Here is a 27,563-nt window from a genome sequence, read left to right on the forward strand (position 1 = left end):
GGATACAGAAGGATCCACTGATGGTCTGAAAACTCATAGTAGGGCTCAACCAGGATCGTGACAGCTTGAAGAGAAGGTAAACTTTACATGAATAAATATTGCCTATAATGTTAAATCACTGGATATTCGGTAAATTTCTCTTCTGTGGGTATCTGGGGTGGAAAAGTGTTCTCTGACATGTTTTTAGCTTTACTTTAATTTTTGTTTTGTTCACTGTTTTGGGGTGGGAGGATTGACAGTTAAAAACCAATGAACCTCATGAAATACCACCTTGAAGCACCATTGCTGGAGGCATTTAAAACTAGTCTTAAAACGCTGTAGAAAATACACTGTAAGGAATAATCCTACACTAGCTTGAGGATGGACTAGACAACCTTTTCCATCTTGATCTTCAGCAACTGGCACAAAATTACCATTCTTCACACCAAATCTTTGTCATATGTACTTTAATGGTGTGGACCATCCATTTCTCAAGACCCAACTTTACTTGCAGATATTTAATAAGATGCAATCAAAATAAATATGACGTAGTAATCACATAAGAAAGAACAGGTGACTATCACCTCTGTGTGGTGGGGTCACCCAATTTATATATGTTCTCTGTGATTTCTCTCTGCCCCTGAGGGGAAAAGATTTGCCTACACTGTCATTTTGTATTCTTTCTTGCTCAAAGACCTAGGTACAAAATGGACCCTGGTGTTGGGCAGCAATATATGACAGTAAATGACTTATCTTTAAAGTCCAATATTTTGGGCCTTTGAAGCTCATGCTAGTCCCACAGGGAAGCAAGTAATCTCTAATGGTATAAAACTCTGTGCAAAGTAGCAGACCTTAAGCAATGACGTTTTTTTGTATAGAAGAGTTGTCGCTGGCCCAGGATTGAAATTTGCTTCTTCTTTGGCTCAGGCAAGGGTAATTTGGAGAGAGAGGCAATTCCACATTTGGGAGGAGAGGAAGAAGCATTCCTGTGGAGGTTGATTTTTAAACAATGGCAACTGTGTGAAGTTGCTTAGGGTTTTGAAATCTTAGAGTAAGTCCCAAGCCATATGGCTTATGGGGCAGAGGAGCAGGTGAGGTGATCAAAGGAGTGTGATAAATACATTTCTTCCATTAGCACTTGCTTCCAGCATAGGTGCTGACACCTTGGGTGCTCTGGGGCTGTAGCACTCACCAGCCACAGCTGTTGGGCGGCACTCCCCAGTCAGCTGTTTGTAGGCTCAGGGAAGGGGTTGGGGGAAGGCGGAGAGCAGCAGGGGTCTTGGGGAGGGAGCGGAGTGGTGGCGGGTCTCAGGACGGAGTAGGGGTGAAAAAGTAAAAGTCAGCACCTATGGCTTCCAGTGTAAGTCAGAGCAAAATGTGGTTCTTCCCAGTGTGTTTGGTATTAGAAAGAATTTCCCCTCTCCTGTCCTTTGCCCAGTCCGACCCATGACCATCACCTGTGCCAAAAAATATCGTATGCCAGGGAGGAAAGGATGAGAGAAGAACAAGAGAGGAGAGGGGAAGAAAGACATTTAAGGTGGTCTGTGAAAGCAGAAATCTTCCTTCACCTCCCTCTTAGCAAGCTTATTGTTTCCAAATAGTCACAACTTTTTCAAATCCTATCAGTAAGATGAAGTCTGAGTGGAACAGAGAAGGCCACAGGGATCGAGGGAACTCTGGGGATGTACTGGGACTGGAACTGTACCTCCCCACCTGTCCTCTACCCACAAGGAGCCAAGGGAGACTTCCCTCCAGTACAGACATGGGGATGCTAAACTGGCCTCCCCCGTACACCCTGGTTTAGGGGATGGGGTGGGAGGGGGCATGTCAGTGATAGGATGAGGATTCACTCTTAGCATATGATGCTATGGAGATTCTGGACTGTGAGGCAGCTCATGGGAGGCCGCCATAAATTAGAACACCCCTGGAGAGGCTCTCATTTATGCAGGGAGCCATTTTATCCCCACTGGCAGCCCAGAATCTCATGCTGTGGTGGGGTATATAAATCCCACACTAGAACTGAAGTGGTTATGGAGCAGTTCTGGTCCCAGCAGGGACCCTGCCCCTTCCCCCCAACCTTCAGAGCGTACTGCCACTGGAGGAAGGATCTTAAAGGGAATCCAGCAATGGGGCAGACGGGGGAACAGAATATATATACCCTGACAGCTCCTGACCCAAGCTGCCACAGAAGCCTCTACTGGGGAGCAAGGGACTACCAGTGGCGCCCAGCTGGGCTGAAGGATCAGTTACCCTTTTCCCCCACTGCTACTTGAAGTTGGACTTTGAGACTGCAGAGGGGTGGATGGTAGAAAGCAGCTCAGCAAGGCAGTCTTGGGGCACTCCCTGGTGCCTGTCATAGTTTGCTTCTCATAGTGCCCTGAGTCAAAGCCTGGTGAAGTGGAAGGCCTGGACTCCACTTCCAACCCCCCAGATAGGAGCATAAACCTCACTTCCACCCCTCCCAGGTGTAAAGAGAAGATAGACATGCCGAAAGCCTCGTGGCAAGGATAAGCCATCTATGCAGGCCAAGTGATACAGAGTGAGGGTCCTTCCCAGTTGTAAGGATGCAAGGCCCTCTACAGTTCACTGGACAATGCTACCCAAAGGGTTTGAATTGATGACCCAGACAGAGGGCTGAGTTGCCACACCCACTACTAGATGAGTTGCTGTCAGGTGGCATCAAAGACTGAGAGGAGGAAATTTGAGTGCCCAATAACATAATCACTAGGCGATGCCACCGATAAGACTGGCCTTCGGTCACAACTAGTTGCTTAGAGGCAGCATCAGCGACCAAGGGGAAATTGAGAGCCCAATGACCTCATCACTAGGCGACATCACCAATAAGCCTGTCCTCTAGTCACACACAGTCATAAAGGTGGCTTAAAGTTCCCCTTCCCCATGGATTTTGCCTTCTGCCCTGCATCCCCTGGAGGTGTAACACATAATCTCAACCCACATCAGACCAGGTCCTTGTTCCAGGAAAGCTGGGTGAGAGGAGATCAGGTTCCAGATGACGGTTCTCTGCTCTGACATGATTCTTTAATGCCACAAGAGTGTGTCAGGGACTCATGGATCTATGTTCTAGTCTTTGTTGTATATCAGTTGCCAAAGAGGACTTTTAACACTAGGGAAACAAAACGTTAAGGAGTTAACGGTACCCAGTCTTTGAGCAAGCAGAGGGAGAGTCAAGCATCCTTTCCACTCCTACAGTGCACTGGGTGGGCATGACCAATACCCATTGTGATTGCACTAGTGCAAGGGTTACTGGGTTCTAACACTGCTGTTGGTATGAGTATAACTAGTGGGAGCAGAAAGAGGGTTTGGCCTCCTCCCCCGGCCCTGCTGAGGAGGAAGTGAATACTGCACACTGTTCCAGGGTAGCACAGTGGGTATGCTTCTGACATGCTCCTTTCAGAGGTGAGGTGCCTGCCTGAGACACACTGCTTTCTGCAGCTCTACCTAAGGCATATGGACCTGCCTGTCCCCTGCTGCAGGCTGTGGGATGCACCCAGAGTCAAACTTTCTGCTCTGGGCCTTGCTTAGGGTATTTCTGTCCGTCCTTCTCTGATTCACTCTTTAAAATTAGTGGATTAAAAAACTCTGAGTAAAATCGAATGAATGGGCATCAGGGGCCTGCTCCTGCTCCCGCTCCCGTGCACATCAGTGGCAAAGCTCCTATTGACTTTCATGGTGCAAAATGAGGGCGTAAGTGTCTAATTACACGGAACGGTCTTTGTTTCAGTGAGTGGGCTTCAGTGAGAAGACTCCGGTTAGTAAGTGCTAGGTACATGAGTGAAGGTTGCAGGGACTTACTCTAAAACCTTTTAATAAATGATCAGAGCTGATGCAGTGCAGAATATTTTATGGTCACAGCCAGCTCCTCAGCTGGTGTAGGTCGATCTAGCTGAAAACACCAATTACGCTGGTTTACACCAGTTGAGAGCCAGTCCTCAAACAATAAATAGCTAAAAGCACTCCTAGTGAGGGGAACAGAGAAGAGCACAAGCTCTAGCAGGTCATGTGTATAAGTATGAGAAGTCAGACCAAGAAGGAATTTGAAGAGCAGCTGGCTAAAGACGTTAAAAACTAACAACAAGAAAAAAGTAAATATATCAGAAGCAGGAAGCCTGCCAAAGAGTCAGTGGGGCCACTGGACAATCAAGGTGCTAAAAGAGCACTCAAGAACAAGGCTGTTGTGGAGAAGCTAAATTAATTTTTTACATCAGTCTTTACTGCAGAGGATGTGACAGAGGACCCCACACCTGAGCCCTTCTTTTTAGGTGACAAATCTGAGGAACTGTCCCGGACTGAGATGTCAGTAGAGGAGGTTTGAGAACAAACTGATAAATTAAACAGTAATAAGTCACCAGGACCAGATGGTATTCACCCAAGAGCTGTGAAGGAACTCAGATATGAAATTGCCAAACTACTAACTGTGATATGTAGCCTATTGCTTAAATCAGTCTCTGTACCAGCTGGCTGGAGGGTAGCTCATATAGTGCCTATTTTTAAAAAAGGCTCCAGAGGTGATCCTGGCAGTTAAAGACCAATAAGTCTAACTTCAGTACCAGGGAAATTGGTTGTAACTATAATAAAATACATAATTATCACACTCATAAGCTCAATATGTTGGGGAAGAGTCAATAGGGCTTTTATCAAGGGAAAACATGCCTCGCCAATCTATTAATATTCTTTGAGGATATCAACAAGCATGTGGACAAGGGTGATCCAGTTAATATCTTTCAGGAAGCCTTTGACAAGATCCCTCACCAAAATGTCTTTAGCAAACTAAGCAGTTGTGGGATAAGAGAGAAGGTCCTCTCATGGATCAGTAACTGGTTAACAGATGGAAACAAAGGGCAGGAATAAATAGTCAGTTTTCACAATGGAAAGAGGTAAATAGCGGGGTCCCCCATGGACCTCTACTGTACTGTTCAACATATTTATAAATAAACTGGAAAAAGGGATACAGTAAGGTAGAAAATTTGCAGATGATGATACTAAGTTACTCAAGATAGTTAAGTCCAAAGCCAACGGTAAAGAATTACAAAGGGATCTCACTAAACTGGGTGATGGGCAACAAAATGGCAGGAGAAATTCAGTGTTGATAAGTGCAAAGTAATTCATATTGGAAAACATAATCCCAAATTTAAATAGAAAATGATGAGGTCTAAATTAGCTGTTATCACTCAAGAAAGAAATCTTGGAGGATTCCTGGATAGTTCTCTGAAAACATCCTCTCAATGTGCAGCAGCAGTCAAAAAAGCTAACAGAATGTGAGAAACCATTAGAAAAGGGAGAGATGATAGGACAGAAATTATCATGCCACTATATACATCCATTGTATATCTACACCTTGAATGCTGTGTGCAGTTATGATAGCCACAACTCAATGAGGATATATTAGAAATGGAAAAGGTGCAGAGAAGGGCAATGAAAATGGTGAGAGGTATAGAAGAGTTTTTGTCTGAGGAGAGATGAAAAAACTCGGACTGTTCAATTTAGAAAAGAGATGAATAAGGAGAGAGATGATAGAGGACTCTAAAATTATGAATGATATGAAGAAAGTGAATAAAGAAATTGTATTTACCCATTCACATAACACAAGTACCTGGGGGTCACTTGATGAAATTAATAGGCAGCAGGTTTAAAACAAATGAAAGGAACAACTCATGGTCATCCTGTGGAATTTGTTTCCATAGGATGCTGTGAAGACCAAATGTATATGTAGGTTAAAAAAAGAATTAAATAAATTCATGGAGGATAGGTCCGTCAATGGCTATTAGCTAACATGGTCAGAGATGCAACCCCAGGTTCTGGGTGTCCCTAAACCTCCAACTATCAGAAGGTGGGATTGAACAACAGGGGATGGATCACTCAAAATTGCCCTGTTTTGTTCATTCCCACTGAAGCATCTGGCAGGGCTTTGGAGCGGAGCCCGGAGCTGGAGCGAACCAGTAGATTTTTGCCCGGAGCTGGAGCGGAGCCGGACTGGAGCAATTCAAAAATTTGATTGTTCCAAATCCCTGGCATCTGGCACTGGCCACTGTCAGGAACAGGATATTGGGCTAGATCAGTGGCTCTCAATCTTTCCAGACTACTGTACCCCTTTCAGGAGTCTGATTTGTCTTGTGTACCCCAAGTTTCACCTCTCTTAAAATCTGCTTGCTTACAAAATCAAATACAAAAATACAAAAGTGTCACAGCATGCTATTTCTGAAAAATTGCTTACTTTCTCATTTTTACCATATAATTATAAAATAAATCAACTGAAATATTGTACTTTCAATATATAAGTATATAAATATTGTACTTAGCTATCAGTGTATCAGTGTATAGGACATAGAGCAATATAAACAGCTCATTGTATGAAATTTTAACTAGTGCTTTTTTATGTAGCATGTCGTAAAACTAGGCAAATATCTAGCTGAGTTCATGTAGCCCCATGGGTACATATACCCCTGGTTGAGAGCCACTGGGCTAGATGGACTATTGGTCTGAGCCAGTATAGCCATTCTTACATTCACTAATTTTGATCAAAAAGGCAGCATCTTGGAGCCTTCTGAAATGCATAATTTCAAAATCTTATCTTTTTAGCTCTTGGGTTAATAAGTGCTGAAATTGTTGTTCTGTGATAGTCCACCATAAAACATGATCCTTATTTGCTGAAAAAATACAAGTGCAGACATGGCACTGGAAGGCTTTATGTCTGAGTGGATCAGCTAGGCATGTTTTTTTTTTAATTCTGAATTTCATTCTGTCTCCCCTTTCTCCCCACCAAAGTTCACACACATACTGAGAGGTGCAGAAGTAAAGATATTTTCATCATGGCAACCGCAGTCATGCAAATGGAAACCATGGTCCAGCAACATCACTCCATTAAAGTCTCCAGCTCCCAGATGCAACATATGTCTCAGACCACCAAGATTGTGGGAGGCAAGTATCTTTTCAGTCTCTGGAAGCTGATACAACCTCAAAGGGTATTGTCATGGCTTTTAGATTATAAATCTGGCTAACATAAAGAGTGGTCTTTCTTTGTAATGCTTGCATTTCTGACTGCATGGAAGAAGATCATTGATCCAAATCAGTCCATGGACCAGGCTAGATATCACAGGCAAAAAACAGGCCTTAGGAGGCTAAAACCCAGTGCAAAGTGCATGACAACTGCAGTTATTGAAACCTCTTCAAGGGACTTATCTTTTGATAAGCAAGTTTTCTATCTAAGGGACTTATATAGCCCTCATTTTCATAGTATATGAGTGCCTCACAATATATGATGTATTTATCTTCACAACAACCTTTGTGAGGTAGGGAAGTGCTATTATAACCATTTTACAGATGGGGAACTAAGTCTCAGAGAGACTAAGTGACTTGTCCAAAATCATACAGAAAGTCTGTGGTGAAGCAGGATCTCAAGTCCCCAGGCTAGTGCCCCGTGCACTGAGCCATCCTTCTATCAGGGTTTCAGCTGATCTAAATAATTTTCAATACAATTAATGGACATTGGGGAGCCTTCCCTCACAACAAACAAACACCTCAAAAGCCACATTTCTGTTCCTCCTGACTAATATATTTTTCTTCTAATAGAGGAAGTTGTTTCTAGGAAATCTTCTACCACTGTGGAGTCCTTCAGCATGGTGACACGCTCCTTTGAGATCCCTTTAGGAGAAAGCATCCCTGAATTTGTGGAGAAGCCTCATCCACTGACAGCCCCTGAGGGTAAGCAGCACCCCATTCCACTGTAAAGTCACCTCATTACCAGGACACTAATGATATAATGTTTCAAAACAAGTGTCTGAAATGGACACACCAAACCTGCACATGTGGATGCAAACAGGGCATTGCATGTGCAAAACATGTAGTTGAACACACAAAATGGATAACTGTTAGGGTTGTCAAACGATTAAAGATATTAATCACTATTAATCACGTGATTAAAAATTAATTGTGATTAATCGCACTGTTAAACATTAGTAGAATACCATTTATTTAAATATTTTTGGATGTTTTCTGCATTTTCAAATAAATTTATTTCAATTATAACAGAGAATACAACGTGTACAGTGCTCACGTTATATTTATTTTTCATTACAAGTATTTGCACTGCAAAAAATAAAAGAAAAAATATTTTTCAGTTCACATAATACAAGTACTGTAATGCAATCACTTTATCATGAAAATTGAACTTACAAATGTAGAATTATGTACCAAAAAAACCTGCATTCAAAAATAAAAGTGTAAAATTTTAGAGGCTACAAGTCCACGCAGTCCTCCTTCAGCCAATCACTCAGACAAACAAGTTTGTTTACATTTGCAGGAGATAATGCTACCTGCTTCTTATTTATAATGTCACCTTAAAGTGAGAACAGGCATTCGCATGGCACTGTTGTAGCTGGCATCACAAGATATTTATGTACCAGATGCACTAAAGATTCATATCTTCCTTCATGCTTCAACCACCATTCCAGGGGACATGCGTCCATGCTGATGACGGGTTCTGCTCAACAACAGTGCAAATCAGTGTGGAGCGACACACGTTCATTTTCATTATCTGAGTCAGATGCCACCATCAGAAGTTGTTTCTTTTCTTCTTTTTTGATGGTTTGGATTCTGTAGTTTCTGCATAAGAGCATTGCTCTTTTAAGACTTCTGTTTAGCATATCCGCCACCTAAATACCTTGCAATGCTGGCTACAAAAGTACCTAGTAAATGCCTGTTCTCACTTTCTGTGACATTGTAAATAAGAAGAGGGCAGCATTATCTCCTGTGAATGTAAACTAACTTGTTTGTGTCTTAGTGATTGGCTGAAAAAGAAGTAGGACTGAGTGGACTTGTAGGCTCTGAAGTTTTACATTGTTTTGGTTTTGTAACAAAAAAATCTACATTTGTAAGTTGCATTTTCACGACAGAGATTGCACTACAGTACTTGTATGAGGTGAATTGAAAAATACTGTTTCTTTTGTTTATCATTTTTACAGTGCAAATATTTATAATAAAAAATATACACTTTGATTTCAGTCACAACACAGAATACAATATATATGAAAATGTAGAAGAACATCCAAAATATTTTATACATTTCAATTGGTATTCTATTGTTCAACAGTGTGATTAAAACTGTGATTAATCGCGATTAATTTTTTTAATCACCATTAATTTTTTTGAGTCAATCATGTGAGTTAACTGCGATTAATCGACAGCCCTAGTAACTGTGCATGCAAATGCCTGATTTCATTTGCAAATGCCTGCCCTGTGTACTCATCCATTTGGTCAGGTATATATCAACTATTTATTTTTAGGGCCTTGGCCTGCGCACATTGAAATATATGGCAAAACTCCCGTTGACCAAAGGTGCAGATCAGTCCTTAGTGAGAGCCAATTAATCATGCCTGCCTTCCTCAGGCAAACCTCCCATCTGGGGAAGTTTTGCCTACGTATGGCCAGCAGAACATGGCCCTTGTAAATAAACATGTAAATAAATAAGTTCTCCAGTCATCCATAGTGTCTTTCCAGGAAAAGCGGAGTATACAAGATATGAATGTCTAATGTAAAACCAAAAGAAAGACTTTTCAAGTCTTCAGTGCCCATCTTTCACATAAAGGGGACAATCCCATTTTTACCTTTTCCTAAAAGTGCAGATCACTTTTAATGAGCCAGTATAACCGCCGGTATAACTCCACTGGAATCAATATAATTACATTAATCTGACCTTTTCCAAAAAGGAAAAGTGGTTGTACTGTTAAGATGACCCCAAGTAATTTAGGTGAATGTAGAGTAACTACATAATGGATAAATGTTGTTCCTTTTCAATTCCTCGCTCTAATATTTCTCCTCCTTGAATTTCAGGAGACAAAGCAGTATTTCGAGCTAAAGTGAAAGGTAACCCCAAGCCCAATGTAACATGGAAAAGAGAAAGTGGGATACCAATAAAAGAAGGTTCAAAAATGTTTTTTGATAGTATCAATAAGGAGTTTGTGCTAAAGGTAATGTATGTCTGTCACTATTTTTGGCTTGTAATTGATTATGTTATCATTATCTCTATAAAAAAGCACTACAGCATTCTTCAGCAATGGTCTAAGATTCTGTAGTTTGCCATAGCGCTGCTGTAGGATTTGCGGGGATTGCTTCCGATGTCCAAATGATGACATTCAGCCCTGTACTGAGCACAGGGCCTTGATCATGAGCACAGTCCATTTTCTATGGTACTTATTTGTACAGGGTCTAGCACTCTGGGGCCGTCATTTTTCATTGGGGTTGCCAGGCACTACTGTAATGGAAATGATGATACTAAATAATGCCGGTGGACCACTTATGTCCCATTTCAGCCCTATTTCATATTTGAGGTCATTTGCAACAAAAGTTCTGCCCTTATGTCCACCTTCCTGCATATCTCCCATCAGCTCTGTTCTTGACCCTATCCTAATTCATGTCATCTTCAAGGCAGTCCTTTATGCTCACCAGCCTGCCAGCTGATGCATCCTAAGCTCCTTCCCTGTACTCCTCCACAAAGCTCCCTCGTGAAAACCCATCTATTCCACGGGCCTCAAACCCAGTAGCTGTGCTGTTCTTTGTTGGATGCTGTCCATGCATGGTTTGGGTTACATTCATCTCTGCACAAAGGGCCAGCCTAAAGGACAGACCAGGGAAGAAACTCAACTATTTTTGCTGATAATATATCCCATTTCAGGGCAAGAATCTCTAAATATAGGACCTGATCCAAAGCTTATTGTAGTAAATTTAAAGACTCCCTGCCCCAGATTCTTAAAGGTTATTAGGCACCTAAGCTCCACTGACTTCAGTAGGTTTTGGATCAGGTCACTAGTGCTTGACCTTAATTTCCGTAATCGCTTGAGTAGGGGGTTGCAGGATTGGGCTCCAAGGTTCTCCCTCAAGGGTTTCTATTGTCAACAGATGATTTCATAAACTCGTGGAAAAATAGAGTTTAAAAATAAATACATAATGGAATTCCTGAGTCCACTTGAATACATTTGAGCCACTAACACATGGACAAAGAGGACGAAAATGTTTCTTCTTCCAGCTGGAATCCCTCACCGCGGATGATGCTGATAACTACAAGTGCATTGTTTCCAATGACCATGCTGATATTATCTACACTGTGTCCTTGATTGTGACTGAAAGTAAGTGCCTGGAGTCCAGCTTGATTAATAACTAGACTAATCAATTAAGAATGAGATTTGGAAGGATCCAATTAGCTCCTTTTAGGAATGTCAGTGAATGATACTAATGCTTACTTACAAGTGAGTTTTCACTACCAGGTGAGGAAAAAACTACCCTGGCGTACTATTTTTTATTTCTGCAAGATGTAATGACTGTAATAGTCGAGATTTAGCAATCAAATCAGGATATTTGACATTTTAATATTTCACAGCTTTCTTGCTATCTAATTTCTATCTGTGATACTTATCTCCCTGCTGCCCCGTTACCATATTGTCTGAGTGCCTTGCAATCTATGGTGCATTTATCCCCACAATATCCAAAAGAGGTAGGGAAATGCTATTAACTGAGGCACACAGAGACTAAGTAACCTGCCCAAGGTCACACAGGAAGTCTGTAGTGAAACAAGAAACTGAAATTGGTTCTCTTGAGCTTGCAGATAGTATTCTAACCACAGGGCCATCCTTCCTGTCAGAGCAGGAGTGAGATTCACCCCACACAGAGGGTTCACACAAGGTCTAAGAAGGTTTGAGGTGGTGCAGAGGATTTGTGAGGGTCTCTGAACTGGAGGAAATTTCATCTCAAGCACTAAAAAGCAGACGGATCTCAACATATCTACTGTCCAGTTGGGCCATCAGGTGCACCTTTAAACTCCTCCACTTCACCTCTGGTGTGTTCCTGTGCACTGCATTGGGACCCTTGTTAGCCTTTCTGTAGACACACTTGTCACAGTCCCCCTTTGTTCATTTTGATTATTAACGATGAGAATTTTCCCATCATTTTCGGGTGGTGGGAAAGTGATGCTTACTGACATATACCTGTGAAAGGCCAACGTTTGCATGGCAAACATCTTGCACTGCCATATGGGAGTTCTGGGTTTGGCAATGAGTTCAGCACTCTCCTTGTCTCAGTCCTTCCCTTCCCCAAGGGTAAGAGTGACACGGGGCTTTTGGTTAGCTCCATTTTATTCTTATGTTGGCTTGTCAAGACGCAGCGAGGAGATGTAGTAGCCCCAGAGCCCTGACAAAGCACACACAGCTGGCACTACTAGGAACCAAGCGTCTCACACAAAGCTGTAACTTCCATGGAGCATCTTACCTCAGAAAAGGCTGTACAGTCATACCCTCAGAGGAGCAACAGCATTTCCCCTCCACTACACAGTTTGACCAGTGGATCCACCTAGTTACATATCGACAGCCCATTCCGTGCCTCATACTGCAAACTTGTAGACAGCTGCTGTCAAGCACTGCTCTGTAGAACAGGTTTGGGATGGTGCTCAGATCTCCCTGCATGGCATTTTCATGTCTTAGGCCTGTCCAGCAGCTTTTGAGACTTGCTGCAGGGCATCAAAGCCAAGGAATCCCTCATGGTGTTATTTGTGTTGTTGTTTATTATTATGCTTCAGCTGACTGAATACAGTTGTTTGCTTTGGGATTTTCTAATTTTTTTTCAGGTCAAGAAAAATTGGATTTCAAAAAAATGCTTAAAAAAAGGTGAGGAGTTTTATCTCTGGGGGATTTATGTATTAGTTCTTTATTTTTATTTCTATATTTCAAAAAGCTGAGTGGGTGCTGAGAGACACTAGGCTGTTTCTACAGAGCCACTTTACAGAGCAGAACAACAGTACAAGCAGTGCAGGGAACTGCTCATGGCTCCCGGCTTTGGGACTGCCATGTTCAGAGTCAGTAACTCACAGGTCAGCCCGCGTTTACCCTCTGGTCTCAGCACTAGAGGAGAAGGCAACTCCCAGCAGATTCTATGACAGCGGTGCCAGGGAATTCTCCCCTCCCTCCTTCCAGCAGTAGGGGAGACTAATTTCCTGCCCCTTTATCCCACAAGCGGGGAGCCCCATTCTTGTTTGGAATCCTACCAATAGGAAGTCTGGCCCTACAGCTTCCACAGGCAGGAGCCCTGTTACATCCAAAGCTGTAGAGGTGAGAGAAGCTTTCATCACTTTGAAATATACCCTGAATTATATGGGGTCTATGCACAGGGGCCCTCCTGCTCCAAAGAAGAAAGCGAAGAAGGTGACTGATGAGAAGGAAATGCTTGAAATCCTCTCCAAGGTGCCGAAAAAGGACTTTGAGAAGGTCTGCATGGAATACGGCTTCACCGACTTCCGTGGGCTCCTTAAGAAGCTAAAGGAGATGAAGAAGAAAGTGGAGGTTGAGGTTAGTAATGCCGTCAGCTTTCAGAACACCTTGAACATACATTTCTATTTTTGTGTCTCTAATGAACAACACTCCTACGCATAAACCACACTACAGTAATGGCCTTCAGAGGCAGCATTGCTAAACACTTTACAGAGAGTGAGCTGTAAACCAAGGAGAAAAGGATTTCATTAGAGATGGGCCTGGAAGAAAATCCAAATCCAAACAAATTAGCAGGGAAAGGGCAGTTCAAAATCTAAAACTGGATCCACATCCAAGTTTTGAATCTGGTCCTCTGGCTTGGATTTTCAAAGGGGCATAAAGTTATTAGGTGTCCAAATCCCATTGAAATTCAGTGAGGGGAATGTGCCTTCAGCCCCTTAGAAAATAATGAATGTTGTAAGAAGAATTTTCATTGTAACAAAAGACTCCACTTGCTCAGCCAGAAGCTTTCTGTACTATTGTTTATTATCTGTATTATGACAGCACCTTGAGATTTTATCCAAGATCAGGGCCCTATTGTGCTAGGTGCTGTAAAACATAGACAGAACTTGCTCTAAAGCATTACCATCCAAATAGAGAAGGGAGCCAAGGGAAATATTAACATCCCATTTGCAGATGGAGAGCTGACACAGAGAAAAATTAAATGACATGCCCAAGATCATACAGGGAGTCTGTGGCCAGGAATTGAACCTAGCTCTGCTGTGTTCCTATTCAAGTGCCTTAATCCCAAGGCCATTCTTGCTCTCTACATGCACAAAAACAGTACCAGATGTCCAGAAGATGGAAACCGTTGCTTTTTAATTATCACAAATTTCAAGAACTAATACAAAATAAAAATAATAGTAAAAAATCTATTAGTAATGGGAACAAAGATCTAGTCCACTTTGAGTTGTGGGAAGTAATACAGATTTCTGTTATATTTTTTCATACACTGATCTTGCAGGCAGTCAAAGTTCTAAAACCTCTTGAAGATGTCTCAGCTAAAGTGGATTCCACAGCTATATTTGACACCATTCTGGAACTGAGGGACCCCAATACTAAGATGACATGGTATAAGGTAACCTCCCATATTTCGTTTGGTTTGACTAACATAGGTGGAGGTACTGAGATTCAATCTGCCAGTGTTACTTAACTGAGGGTTTAGCTATTCTAGCTACACGTTCACTTGTGGGTGGGGAAAGGTGGTAAAAATGCTCTGTATTATTCAGTGTCCTGTCTGACAGGGTCTGTTTGAGGGGTGTACAACTAGTCCTACTCCTTCCTTTTGCTTTAGGTAAAGACACTGGAGTGCTACATCTTTGGTAAAGAATCTCTCTAGCACAGATTCCCCTATCTTGGTTTCTTTTCTTTTCAATTTTTAGAAATCCCTCCAACTGCTGACTCTCCATTTATTTTGCCTGCAATCATGATAGGCCAACTAACTCCTGATGTTTTACACAGTCCGCACAAAACCACAGCGAAGTCAGTGCCAACTAAGGACTAAGCAAAAATGAAGAGCCAGATTCTGGTGTCCTTCCTCTCATTGAATGGTACTTTACATCGCAAGTCAGTGCACTGATTTCAGTGAGACAATTTACGAAGTCAGATACAATGGGAATAAGAACACCAGAATATAGCCCTGAGTTACTGTGAGTTAAAGATGCCATGTTCTCGGTCACAATAATTACCCCTCTCAGCACTACATGATGTATTTTTCTAGTAGCCTATTACAGCCTCTGAAAGGCTGGCCTGCCTGGGCAAAGCATCATTGCTGATCACTGATTTCTATCTGAAACTAGCCAGTGGGCACGTAGATTGAGGACTATTATTGTAAGGTTTTTTACAGTGCAGCCCCATTGCTGGCTCAGCTGCTGGACAAGCCTCTTAAACGTGGTGTTGTACATATTCCACATGCACCTGTGCCTCTTGGAAGAGCCTTTCAAAGGTGCAGCATTGTCAAAGATGTCACCGTTCTCCTTTTCAGGGTAATGATCCCTTGCGTATGCAGTACTGCCTAGGAAAATATGAAATAAAGCAGATGGGTACAAAGTATATGCTGTACATCTTAAACGTGAATGAAAAAGACTGGGGCACCTACAGTCTAATTGTAGCTGACAAGAAACTCTCAGCACAACTGAAAGTGATAGGTAATCTTTTATTTTTAAATGCATGATAGTGCGTATGTCATGATGAAACTGAAGATTACGTACTTAAAAGGACACTGTCAAGGTTGGTGAGTCAAACTGGAATCTATATATCTTTTCTTATATCTATCTGCAACATCCATGACTCACTGGTCTTTCTATCCTGAAACAGAAACCCACTACTGTACATGGCATGATCAACCTCACAATAACCACTGTGCACATACGATTAAGGGATGTACGTCTGAGATGGTAAATTTCAGCATGAAGCTCGGTTATTATACACAATAGGCCAAATTCCCCACTGACGTCAATGGGGTTGGCTGGGATATGAATCAGCAGAGTGTAAGAGGGAAAGATGTTTTTCATCATTTACACCTTGGCAGTGTCCTTTTAATGGAAGTGAACCGTGCTTACACAAAGTCACCGGGAATGGAGGGGAATGTACATGCCCAGAGAAGATGGGAAACTTTTCTCCATTGTTAGTCCTTGCTGTTACAGGACAAGTGTGTGGTTGCAGTTTCTCAGGAAATCATTGATCCTGTCCATTTTGCATACAGCAACAAAGCTGCCTTAAATTACAGCTCAAATCATCAGGATAAAGACTGTCGCCTTCCTTACCCACAGTACTCCTGTTACTCCCCTTATCTTCCAACTCTTTCTGTTGTAGCTGGCCCATCTCCTGGGGACATGTTCTGCTACTGTTATTTGCAGTGGGAAGGATCTTATTTCGCTACTTGTTTTCAAGGGGACCACAGGAAGAATAAGGTCCTCCTGGTGCTGTCAGTTCTCATTCTTTATTCATGAAAGTAAAATATTACACTATGTGGCAAATGCAAGTAGATGGATTTGACACAGAGTATCCAGTAGGGTGACAAACTCCTCCCCTTAGGCCACAAAGTGATCATGGAACTGCTCTGTTTCTGATACAGCAGCCTCAGGAGTGTCTGACCTGACTGCCGTCTCTCTGCATGGCAGATGGCTCCAGATGAAACTCCAGGAAGGTTTCTGGATCTCGGCTGTGCTGACCTGAGGTCATTTGCTTTACAGTGACTAGAATAAAGGGGAGAAAAAGAATAGAAGTAAGGCAGAAGAACTGGAATAAGAAGCAGTGTGTGCACTGGTGATCAGCTTTGTAGGAAAATTTTCAACTTTTATTAAGTCCCAGGGACCATTATCAGCCATAGCATAAGTGGACGCAGGTCTCTGTGAAGTTATAAGAGATGTGCCAGCTTATTTTAAGGATGAATTTGTCCCTGTTGTCTCCATGCAAAAGAAATCAAAATGGTAGGGCCTAGTTATTAGGTGAGGCAAATCAATGTAGCTCTATTGACTCCAATGGAGCTATGTTGATTTACTCCAGCTGAGGATCTGGCCGAACACCGTGTAGGAAAACCTCCTACATTTAGGAACAAATTTAAACTGTTAGCATGACTGTTTGTCTGTCAACATCTTAACAGATGAGCCCCTAAAGTTCCTGGCAGAACTGAAGCCATTGAAAGTGACAGAAAGGCAGACAGCAGTGTTTGAAATCCGCCTGTCCAAAAAAGTGCCCAATTTCACCTGGAAGTTCAATGGGAAGGAGCTGAAGCGGGATGACAAATATGAGATCATCACATCTGACGATGGATTAACCCACACATTGAAAATTAAGGATGTTCGGCCCAGTGACATTGGAGAGTTTAGCGCCCAGGTTGGGGATCTGGTGCAGAAAGCACCACTCTTCATTGAACGTAAGTGATGCAGGGATGGCATGCCTGACCAGCATGTATGTAATCAAACCCTTCACAGCAGCATTTGAATGGGGGACCTACAGAGATAAAAAGCACCACCAACTCCATTAGCTGAAAGTAGTAGCAGACTCATCAAGTGCTTTTGTGGATCAGTTATTGAAGAGGACAAAGACCATATGCTTCTGTTGTGGGTTCCATAGACTGTAGGAAATTTTAGAAGAAACCTCTCATTAGTACTACCATAGGTTCAGAAGGCACAGTCCCTACCTCATGGACATTTAGCTCTTTATCATTGTCAAACTAATCTGATTTAAAACACAGAGGGCAAATGCACAGGGAAATTTGATGGGAAAGGTAGGAGTTTATCATCAAAAGCACAATAAGACTTATTGATTACATGAAAATAGAGATCAATCAAAATGGAGCAAAGAAAAAAAACATGTATTCCACTCAGAATCTGCTGCATTTCAACAGAAGAGATGATCCCCTGTGTATGCTTTGCATCAGTTTAAGGCTGCAAAGCTCTTCAGGGATCTTGTGCAAATGTAAGATCAGTGCTATCACCAGTATTGTGATAACCGTAACCAACACTACAATACTTTGGATTCCTTTCTAATATTGTTTTTGGTGAAAGAGCTATCTCCATCACCCTACTCATGTGGCCCCAGTACTTTACCCTCCCAATCTCTCTGTGATTCCTGTCCATGCTACTCCGTGCCCTCAGGAAAGGTTTTCAACCTACCCTTCTCAGATGTGTCCCACAATTCTTTGCAGTCATTACCAAGGGGCTTCAAATAGAATCAGCATCATTGGTTTGGAGGTATTTGAAGAAGACTGGTTGCAAACAACTAATCAAGTCCTTTTCGGTGGAACTATAGAGTTAAGGAATAGGAGCTGGCCTCTCACGTTTCAGTTTAGGTCTCCACCCAAAGACTATTACATGAGGCACCAAGGTTTTGCTCAGACAGCAGTGCATGCTCATCAGGGAAAATATGTCACCTACAGAAATGGCAGCCATCTTGGAAGTAAACTTCCAAGCTTGGGATCTCTCTCCCCCACAGCAACATATTAATACTCTGCTTAGGTGATACTAACAGACCCTCTCTAGCCTTGATTTCTAAGATTATTCCCCAAATATGAAATTTCATACTGCTGATCTCTTTACCCTCCCTCTTTCTCAAGGAATTCCAATTAAATTTGTCAGCAACCTGAAGAATGTCCGAGTCAAGGAGAAGGGGAAAGCTTGCCTGGAGTGCGAGCTGACCTCTAAAGATGTTACGCTGAAGTGGATGAAGGATGGGAGGGTGATTGAGAGGTCTGACAAATACAGCATGACACATGAAGGGAAGAGGGCAGAGCTGATCATTGACGATGCAGAGCTGAGTGACTCAGGAGAGTACACAGTGGTTGCTATGCAAGATAATGACCCAACGGAGTACTGCAGCACTTCTAGTGTAACTGTGGAAGGTAAGGGCAACTAGGTCAAGAGAGTGGTTTGAATTGAGAAAAGAAACAAACTTTTAATCGTGCTGCACTGTTCTACATTACAGAGATGCTGTGTTGTCTAGTGGTTACAGCAGGGGACTTGGTATCAAGTGACTTGGGTTCTGTTCCTCACTCGGCAGTGTCCTTTCTGTTTGACATGGGGCAAATCACTTCACCTCTTAGTGCATCTGTTTCCCTATTTGTAGAGCAGAGATAATAGATAACCATTATCTGCTAAGTGCTTTTCTTTGATCCAAGATGCTATATAAGCGTAAAGCAGTAGATCTCAAATTAAGACCTTGCATACGGCATCTGAAACTCACAAGTATTCAGTGTATTGTCTTTGTGATTTTAATCAGTGTGAGCATAAGGGAGTCTTATCCTGATGCTTTAAAGTGTCCCATACAGCGTCTGATTGCCTCCCACCTAGTACTAGTAGTACATAAGCCACAGTTTCAGCAGATCACTGGTGTAAATATTAATGATCATTATTGTTACATTAACAAATATTGTAATGTTGTTATTAGTTCTGTAGAATAAACTACCGTCTAGAAAATTCAATGGAAAGAGGCAAAGCCAGAAAGAGGGAAAAAAATCACCACAACCCAGCTGCATGCACCTAGCACCGCAGCTTAAACCAGAATCAGATTTTTCTGAGCCACTTTCTGAGCTCTAGTGGCCTTTACCATATTCAAGTGACTAATGGTGGAGGCAGATTTACTTTGATTTATACCAACCTTCCTGCCATAAAAAGTGTTTGTCTCATAGAAGCCCAGCTTAAAGAGCCAGCCCACAGAATGAATGGATAAACACCCATTTCCTCACTTAAAGCCAGACGGTATGGCAGGGCAGGGGCCATGCACAGACCTGTCTTTCAGGAAGGATAGGCTCAGGATGAAGCTCGGTGTTCATAATTCCGGGAAGGATGGAGAGACCAAATGCAACACAGGTTTAAACAAGGCCAGCTGGGGGCTTGGGTATACTCTGAGAGGGAGGTTTGACCCCACCCCCACTGTGACCCTGCCCCAGCACTGAGGCTCCACTCCTGCATGGGGTGGCAAAGACAAGGGACTCCACTCCTTGGTGTCACACCACCCTTTCCGCAGACCACTGCTCCTCATCTCCAGGTGAACTGGGGTCTGTTCTGAAAGAGAGGACTCTTCCACACCCACCTGAACAGAGGACTCGGGGTGAGGGGGAAGGAGACTCTGCCAATACCACCTCAGCAGAGCCAAGATGGGGTGGCAACAAAAGCTCTTCGCAATGCAGTCTTCTACCAGAGTAGTTTGGCATGGGTTCCCCACCACACCCCGTGCCCAAGATCATGGTGTTTCAGAGTTAACAGCCCTTTGAAATGAATGTGGCGATTCACTGTTTTACAGCTATTGTTTCAGGCTCCTTGCAGACTCAGGCAGAGGTCACTGCATGGGTTACACACGGGTCACATTTTCAGCATATCTCTGTGCAGCCATGAGGGCTATAAAAAGAATGGTTTTAAAATGAAAACTCAGATTCCTGTGCCGCCATGTGCCTAGAGAGACTATCCCTTAACCTGGCCCTGGGTTTGTGGAATGTCCCTGTTCATGTCAGGTTGAATTTGGCTCTTTGTCTTCAGGGGAAGGGAGGGAAGAGGCCAACACAGAGTGATATATGAGTGCCATCTACAGGCCACTTGTTAGAATGACATAAACAGCCACTGTTTTTGAGCTTGGTAAATTCATAAAATTGAACTTATCAATTAGAGACAGGAGCCAGTGTTTGATCCTAATAAATGTCTAGTTGTTTATCCGAACTGAACCAAACACTTTTATGGTATGAGATTTATCCCTTGCTAATTCTGTGCTTTGGTGCAGAAGCGCTCGGTGAACCAAAGTTGTTTTTACTCATTGTCCTTATTCACTTATTCCTTACTCTCCCTGGGATTTTTTTTCAGAGAGATTCGCTACAGTCAAGAGCGGCATGTCTGATGTTCAGGCTCCGACTGGGAACCCAGCAGAGCTCTGCGTTGTCCTCAATGATGAGAAGGTAGAGGGAGTTTGGCTGAAGGACGGAAAAGAGGTAAAAAGTTTACATTGTAATTAGAAAAATGAAGGGCTGGAAAAACTTAGTGTGGTTTTTGCCTGAGTTAGGACTGCAGGAATTGGCCCAGTGTTGCTAACTTGGAAAGGAACCTAGAATAAGGACAAACAAACTGGTTTAAGTCTTCCCAACTCAAATGGAACCTCAGTCTTCTTTATGTTTTGAAGCCCTTTAGGTTGGCACCCACCCTTTGTGTGTTTATCAACTATCTTCCTCTGCCAAGCACCCCACAAGTCATTGAATCACTCCCTTCCCACATCTTGTAACCAACCTTCTCAGCCTCTTCCTCTTTCTCACTGAATCACATCCTTCCCCACAGGATCAGCAGGTCTCCCTCCCCCCAGGTCATCAGCAAATTTGGCAGTGTATCCACCGGACACCAAGGTGCTGCCCCAGTCAGATTTCATGGGCAGAGTGGCTGGTCCAATGAGAAGCACCGATTATTCAGATCCTCACAGTGAACACGTAACACTCTACACTGACATTCTTTTCAGCCAAGAATCACAACGCATTTTACAAGCATACAAGCCAGGATTCCTGACTCTTTGTCCCTTGTTCTAATCAGGCCCTTATAGTCAAGAATCTCTGATCAGGTCTTTTGTAAGCTGCCTTAATCTTCCTTTCAGATCACGGATATGACAGGGATCCAGATAGTCAAGCAGGGAGCTGTCCACAAATTGATCATTGACAAAATGGGAGAGGAACATGAAGGGAAGTACACATTCAGAGCCAAGGGGGCAGAAAGTGAGGCCACCGTTGCCATTGCAGGTACTACCTCCTTTACTTAACGCTACTCACCAATCAATCACTTGCAGGTGTCGGATCAAATTTCTAACAGGCCTCCTTCCTGGGGCCTGCCACATTTGCAGGCTCATCCATTTGTGTGTGCAAAACCCCATTTCTTGATACACAAAAGGGCATTTGCTCACACTTTAATGGGAATAAATCAGGAAATCATTTTAAGTGGCTAGATTCAGAGGGCCTACCTTTAAGCATCGCAATTTGAAAAACGTGGCCTGAACCATTTTTTGAGTATTGCTTCTGTAGGAACAAGAAGAAAAATCTTCTAGTAGGAAAATTTTTTTTGCTTAACTCTTGGCAGACAGATGGCGCTAATTGAACTCATCAAACTCCCTTCACTTTTAACACAGCAGTCAGCCTGCCTCTGTCCTCTAAATGAGGGAGGCTCCTCCTGGTGATTGCTACTGAGACATCAGGCAGAGTTTATCACAAACTAGCTATTAACGTGAACATTCCAGATTAAAAAAAATGTAACTGAACTGTTTAATAAAAACCCACATTGAGCAATGGGTGGGGTTACAGATGGTGACCTTTTTTTGTTCATAAAAGGATTTTTTGACAAAAAGTGGCCTTTTATAAATGACATTTTTCATGGAAAAAATTTGTTTCTAAAAGTTGAGGGTTGTGTGCACAAAAAATGAAAACAGAAATTGTTTCACGGAGACGGGGAGATCAGTTTTTCATTGACAAACAGGACAATTTCAGCAAAATGTGTTTTTTTTAATTATGAAATCTTTTTTATAAAAAAACTGACAGAAAATACTGTTTTCCAGCCAGCTCTAGTGGAAGCCCTATTCTGCAACACTTACTCATAGTGCACAATACTTTACTATTCCCGCAGTACCTTACTCTGCAAGTAGTCTCACTGGTTTCATAGAACCAAAGGGTTAGAAGGGACTGCCAAGGTCATCTAACCCCCTGCCAAGATGTAGAATCCCTATGGAACCGCATTTGAGACCTCCTTCCAATCTAACATCACTCCATGAATAATTACTCGTCGTTTGCAGTTGCTTAAGCAATTATGTGTGCACTTAATGGTTACATAATTTCATAATACTCAGAAGAATTTGGCCCTTGGTCAGGAGCATCACAGGTACTTAGCCATGTGCCTTGCAGAGCTTAGAATCACCACAGAATCTTCAGCCCTCTGGAACTCAGGGGCTTCTTGAGACTGATGCTCCCTGGAGACCCCTTGTCTCCTCTTCTGCTGAGCTGGACAATCTTGGGCAAGCCAGACAGGTCTCTGTACAGTAATTGGGAAAACTGGAATATCTGAATCCAAATGTAGTGAACATACTGGGTTCCCTTCAGGACCTTCATAAAATCAGGGCTTCTATCATTAAAGAATTTGAGGGTGAGGGAGCTAAGACCTTGAACAATGCCACCATTGCAGGGGAACTCACTAATGCATGAAAAGCACCAAAGTACCTTTGTGGCTACAGTTATTCATGTGTCTTTTCCATTTTTTTCCAAGATGTTCCTGTCATTGACTCATCTGTGCTGGAGCTTTTGGCTGCACACCCAGTGACTGTGAAGGCCGGGCATACAGCATACATCAAGGTCCCATTCAAGGGAAAGCCACTGCCAAAAGTCACCTGGTTCAAGGATGGTATTGAGGTGACAGAGGAAGAGAAGGTTGTGATGGAAAAAGCCAGTGACTATGCAACGCTCACAATAAAAAAGTGTATGAGAGAAGACAGTGGAAACATTATGCTGAAGCTGAAGAATGATTGTGGTTCAGCTGTTGCTAATATGTTTCTCAACGTTGTTGGTAAGTCCTGAACAAATCATTTATAGCAATTCACTGGTTCTGTAGACATGTAGAGTTGTAAAAGTGCATTCTGAGGCCACTGTGGGCCCAAAGCTCAGAAGTCCCTGCATGGGGGACAGAATGTGACTCAGAAGATCAGCTGGTGTAAATTGGTGTAACTCCAACACCGATTTACACCAAATGAGGAGATAGCCTTCTAAATAATGGCCATCCACTCACTGTTTATCTCCCATTGTTACAGACAAACCAAAACCACCTCAAGGTAAAGTGGAATTGCTAGAGCGTACGGGAAAATGCATTAAAATGAAATGGAAAGCACCCAGAGACAATGGAGGAAAGCAAGTGACCCACTTCATCATTGAAAAGAAAATGGCTGGGAAAAAGTCATGGATCAAAATTGGGGAAACTGACAGCAAACACACCACATTTGCCACTGATAAGGTTGAGGAAGGTAAAGCCTATCAGTTCAGAATCATTGCTGTCAATGCAGAAGGTCTGAGTGATCCACTGGAGACAGAAGAAATCTTTGCTGGAGAACCTATTGGTAAGCACCTGAGTGTGCCAGAGCTGCCATTTTTAATGTGGTTTTATTTTTGCTCCTTCCCGCCCTCAAGAGGGTATTGTCTCTTTTTTGGCTTTCTGCACTTCGGGGCTGAAAGCTCCAAGAAGGGCAGGCCCTTTGTAACCATCCCTTACTTGGTCTGACAGCAGGGTTTGAACCAGGGACAATGTCCTTTGATGGCAAGCAGTAGGGTATTCAAAAACTGTTCCTATTGATTAGCCGCTAGAGGGAGCTAAGACCCACACTCGCCTAATGTGGGTTACCAGACTTAACAGAATACCTGCCTTATTTGTGTTGTCTTAGATCACCCTCTCAGAGCTGAGAGATACCCAAAACAAAATAAGGCGGGGGGAGATTTTGCACCATTTGCTATTCAATGTTGTTAGTTTTTTTAATACAAGGCCAGTGTTGTGTATGGTAGGGCTGCTTGAAATTTGAAATTTTTTTGTCAAATCCATTTTTTGACAAAAATGGAGAGTAGAGGGGGCAAAACTATTTTTTTGAAGTGTCTTTCTATGCAAAATTTTAATTAAAAAAATGAATGCTCAAAAACAGTTTTTTAGCCAAAAACTGAAATATTTCAATTCTGAAATGCTTTTCGAGTGTCTCATGAGATTTGTAGTGTAGGCACTTCATGCTCCCATTCTCTTCTATGGGCCAGGATCCTCAGCCAAACTACACCTCCAATGATGCTCCACACCCATCTGACTTGCTATCGTTCACAGTCATAGTGCATCATGGGAGATGTAGTCCAATCACAAAGCTCAGCCAACACAAGAGATTGAGAGCCTGAGGTGCTGGAACTACAGCTTCCAATAGGCACTATGGCAGCATTTCAGAATACAAATATTTTATTTTTTGAATGAAATATTTCCATTTTTATTTTTCACTGAAAATGTGAAATTTCACTGAAATTTTTTTTCCACATTTAAAAAAAACAATTGGCCAGTTCTCTGATGGAACTTCCAACCTTGGTTATTCTTCTTCAAGTGTTTGTTCATGTCCATTCCATATTAGGTGTGTGTGCTCACCACATGCACTGGTGCCTGAAGTTTTTCCCTCAGCAGTATTTGTAGGGGACTGGCTCTGGTGCCCTCTGGAATGGCACCCGCATGGCATGGTATAAGAGGAGCCGCTGGCTCCCGCCCCCCTCAGTTCCTTGCCACCAGTGACGGTGCTGGAACGTCTGCTGCATTGGGTAGCACTGTTCCGTTCTCTGTTTCTGCAAATTTTTAAATCCTGTAAAATAGTTGTATATAATTAGTAGTTTCATAGTTGCCCTGAGTAGTAGTTCTCAAACTCTTTGTTAGTCCCGGACGGGACCCAGCCAGGGGTCAGGGCATGCCCCGGTCCCCAGGCTTTAAGCTCTGCGATCACTGCAAATGGCTTATGCCCATCAGTGATCCACATACCAGCTGCCTAAGGTGCTTAGGTGAAGGGCACATAAGTGACAGCTGCCATATCTGCAAGTCTTTCAAACCTAGGATGAAAAGGGAGTGTGATATCCATCTAAAAGTGCTCCTAATGGAGTCAGCACTCACTCTGGCACTGGAGCAGCTGTCCGACTCCACGCCGAGCACTATGGCCTCCATGCGCAGTGCTCCCCTGGCGCAGTCCACAAGCCAACACCGGTCTCACTCCATGGCTCTGGTCAAGAAGCTGAAAAAGACTGTGATGGGAAGATCTCCTACCTCCCGCAAGGGGAAGGAAAGGGCTGGGGAGAGCCAAGACCTGTCAGGCAGCTTAACATCCCCCTCAGGAAATCAGGCCCCAGGTCAAGTCAAGCGGTGCAGCCCATCCCAGTGCCTGTGACTCCAGATAGCGATGCAGGCCCCCCGCCAGCTTCAGGTGTTGTCGACGCCCAAAGCCCTTCAAGCTGCTCAGGAGATCCTGACGCTCCCAGTGCCGCCCACATTGGCTCCTGTAGTACCCCAGTCTTAGGGAAAACCCACGTTGGGACCTATGCTTGTGTCCCCGCCTCAGTGGTACCATTGCCCAATGAGAGAGACATCCCACCAGCATTCGCCCGCCCGCAGCTGCCACACCTCAGGACTGCAGAGGCAGGCTCAGCGGAGCCCTCTTCTGTCCCCGTATTGGGGGCACCGATCCAGGGACTCGAGAAGTACTTTGCTGGTAGATTGGCACAGACCCTCTGAGGCACACACCATCTGGCAAGAATTCTGGGACCGCCCCAACTGTCTTCAAGGACCTAAGACTGATCCTGGGACTGATCGAACACCAGAGACCGCTGATCACTGGGATGTCATCGCCTGTCTCCAAAGAGAAGGTCACCCTACTCGGGACAATCCTCCCAGCAACCGACCAGTAGTAGCTCCCGTTCCTGTTCGATGTCCCAGTACCAGTCGAGTAGCATGAGGCATGGATCGCCAGGTATCCAACGCAGATCTGCCAAATGCCATCAGTTCCCAAGAGCCTGACCAAGACAGTCTCGCTCGGACAGGTCGGCTTCAGGACACAGCAACCAGCACCAGTCGGACAAGAGAGCCCGTTCCTGGTTGCCCGGTACCAACCACTCCATTGGTAGCTCAGGCTCAGAGTGAGGTTCCCTGACTGCAGGACAAGCCCCGGTACTGATGATGCTGTCTACATTATCAGCACTGAAACCTGTCCCATGGCCCCAAGCTCAGTGGCCGGTGCCATGGAACCCTTGAGGGTTCACCCAACCTTCCCAGGCTGCCCAGTTGATGTCGGGAGCCTCAGAGAGGCCAGAGGCCTCAGTATCCCATCCCCCTCCGGTGCTTGAGACTTCAGGGGGTAAGACCCCTACTGGTCCAGGAGGATCCAGGGGAGCAAGCTGCTGGACCACCAATGGATATGTAGGTTCCCACGGCACCAGCATCATCCTTGTCACTGCCAGACAAGGCTATCACAGGGCCCCCTCACCCAGTTCCTCAGGATGATGCCAAGGCACCCCAGCAATTTTTGAAGAGGGTCACTTCCAACCTGGGGCTTCTGGCAGAGGACTTGGAAGAGCCCTCAGACTCTATTCAACGTCCTCTGCTCCTCAGCTCCTGCCAGGGTGGCTCTCCTCCTTCATGAAGGATTTTCCAGGATCACTAATGTCCTGTGGCAGACCCCTTCTTCCCTGGCCCCTATCTCTAAAAGAGCCAAACACAAGTACTTCGTGCCAACCAATGGGCATGAGTACTTATACTGCCACCCAGCCCCCAATTCCCTTGTAGTCAATGTGGTTAACTACAAAGAGGGGCAGGGACAACCTGGGACCACCCTCAAAAATAAAGACTCCAGGGGGCTGGATCTTTTTGGATGTAAGGTTTATTCGTCTTCCAGCCTTCAGCTGAGAGTAGCCAACCACCAAGCCCTCCTTGGCTGATATGACTTCAACATATGGCAAGCCATGGCCAAGTTCAAAGGGTCACTCCCCAAAGCTTCCAAGAAGGAGTTCCAAGTGATCCTCAATGAGGGCACGACTGCAGCCAGGGTGGCCCTTCTGGTGGCGTCAGACACTGCTTATGCTTCTGCCCGCACCATGGCTTCCACTATCTCCATGCAGCAAGCCTCCTGGCTGCTCCTCTCTGGGTTGTCCACTATGCAGGACCTGTCCTTCGATAGCCGGGCTCTATTTGCAGAGCAAACAGACCGCAGGTTGCATGGCCTCAAGGACTCCCACACCACCCGGAAGACCCTGGATCTCTACGTCCCAGCCATGGCACGTAAGCA

At 43.8% G+C, this 27,563-nt stretch overlaps 1 protein-coding gene across 1 annotated transcript in view; it reads left to right on the plus strand.

Annotated features, from left to right (window-relative positions):
- The window catches only part of IGSF22 (immunoglobulin superfamily member 22), a 53,792-nt gene continuing 26,229 nt past the window's right edge, over positions 1–27,563 (plus strand). Inside the window, exons 1-15 of the mRNA XM_050952299.1 lie at positions 1–76; positions 6,763–6,915; positions 7,567–7,698; positions 9,826–9,962; positions 11,018–11,117; positions 12,608–12,647; positions 13,148–13,325; positions 14,251–14,364; positions 15,271–15,433; positions 16,891–17,163; positions 18,346–18,630; positions 20,582–20,706; positions 21,354–21,495; positions 23,003–23,299; positions 23,541–23,843. Coding sequence (XP_050808256.1) covers positions 6,807–6,915; positions 7,567–7,698; positions 9,826–9,962; positions 11,018–11,117; positions 12,608–12,647; positions 13,148–13,325; positions 14,251–14,364; positions 15,271–15,433; positions 16,891–17,163; positions 18,346–18,630; positions 20,582–20,706; positions 21,354–21,495; positions 23,003–23,299; positions 23,541–23,843 — 2,398 coding nt within the window. The 5' untranslated portion in view covers positions 1–76; positions 6,763–6,806. The remainder of the gene's footprint in view (positions 77–6,762; positions 6,916–7,566; positions 7,699–9,825; positions 9,963–11,017; positions 11,118–12,607; positions 12,648–13,147; positions 13,326–14,250; positions 14,365–15,270; positions 15,434–16,890; positions 17,164–18,345; positions 18,631–20,581; positions 20,707–21,353; positions 21,496–23,002; positions 23,300–23,540; positions 23,844–27,563) is intronic.

Source organism: Gopherus flavomarginatus, chromosome 5 (genome assembly GCF_025201925.1).
Source record: "Gopherus flavomarginatus isolate rGopFla2 chromosome 5, rGopFla2.mat.asm, whole genome shotgun sequence".
Taxonomy (NCBI): domain Eukaryota; kingdom Metazoa; phylum Chordata; order Testudines; family Testudinidae; genus Gopherus; species Gopherus flavomarginatus.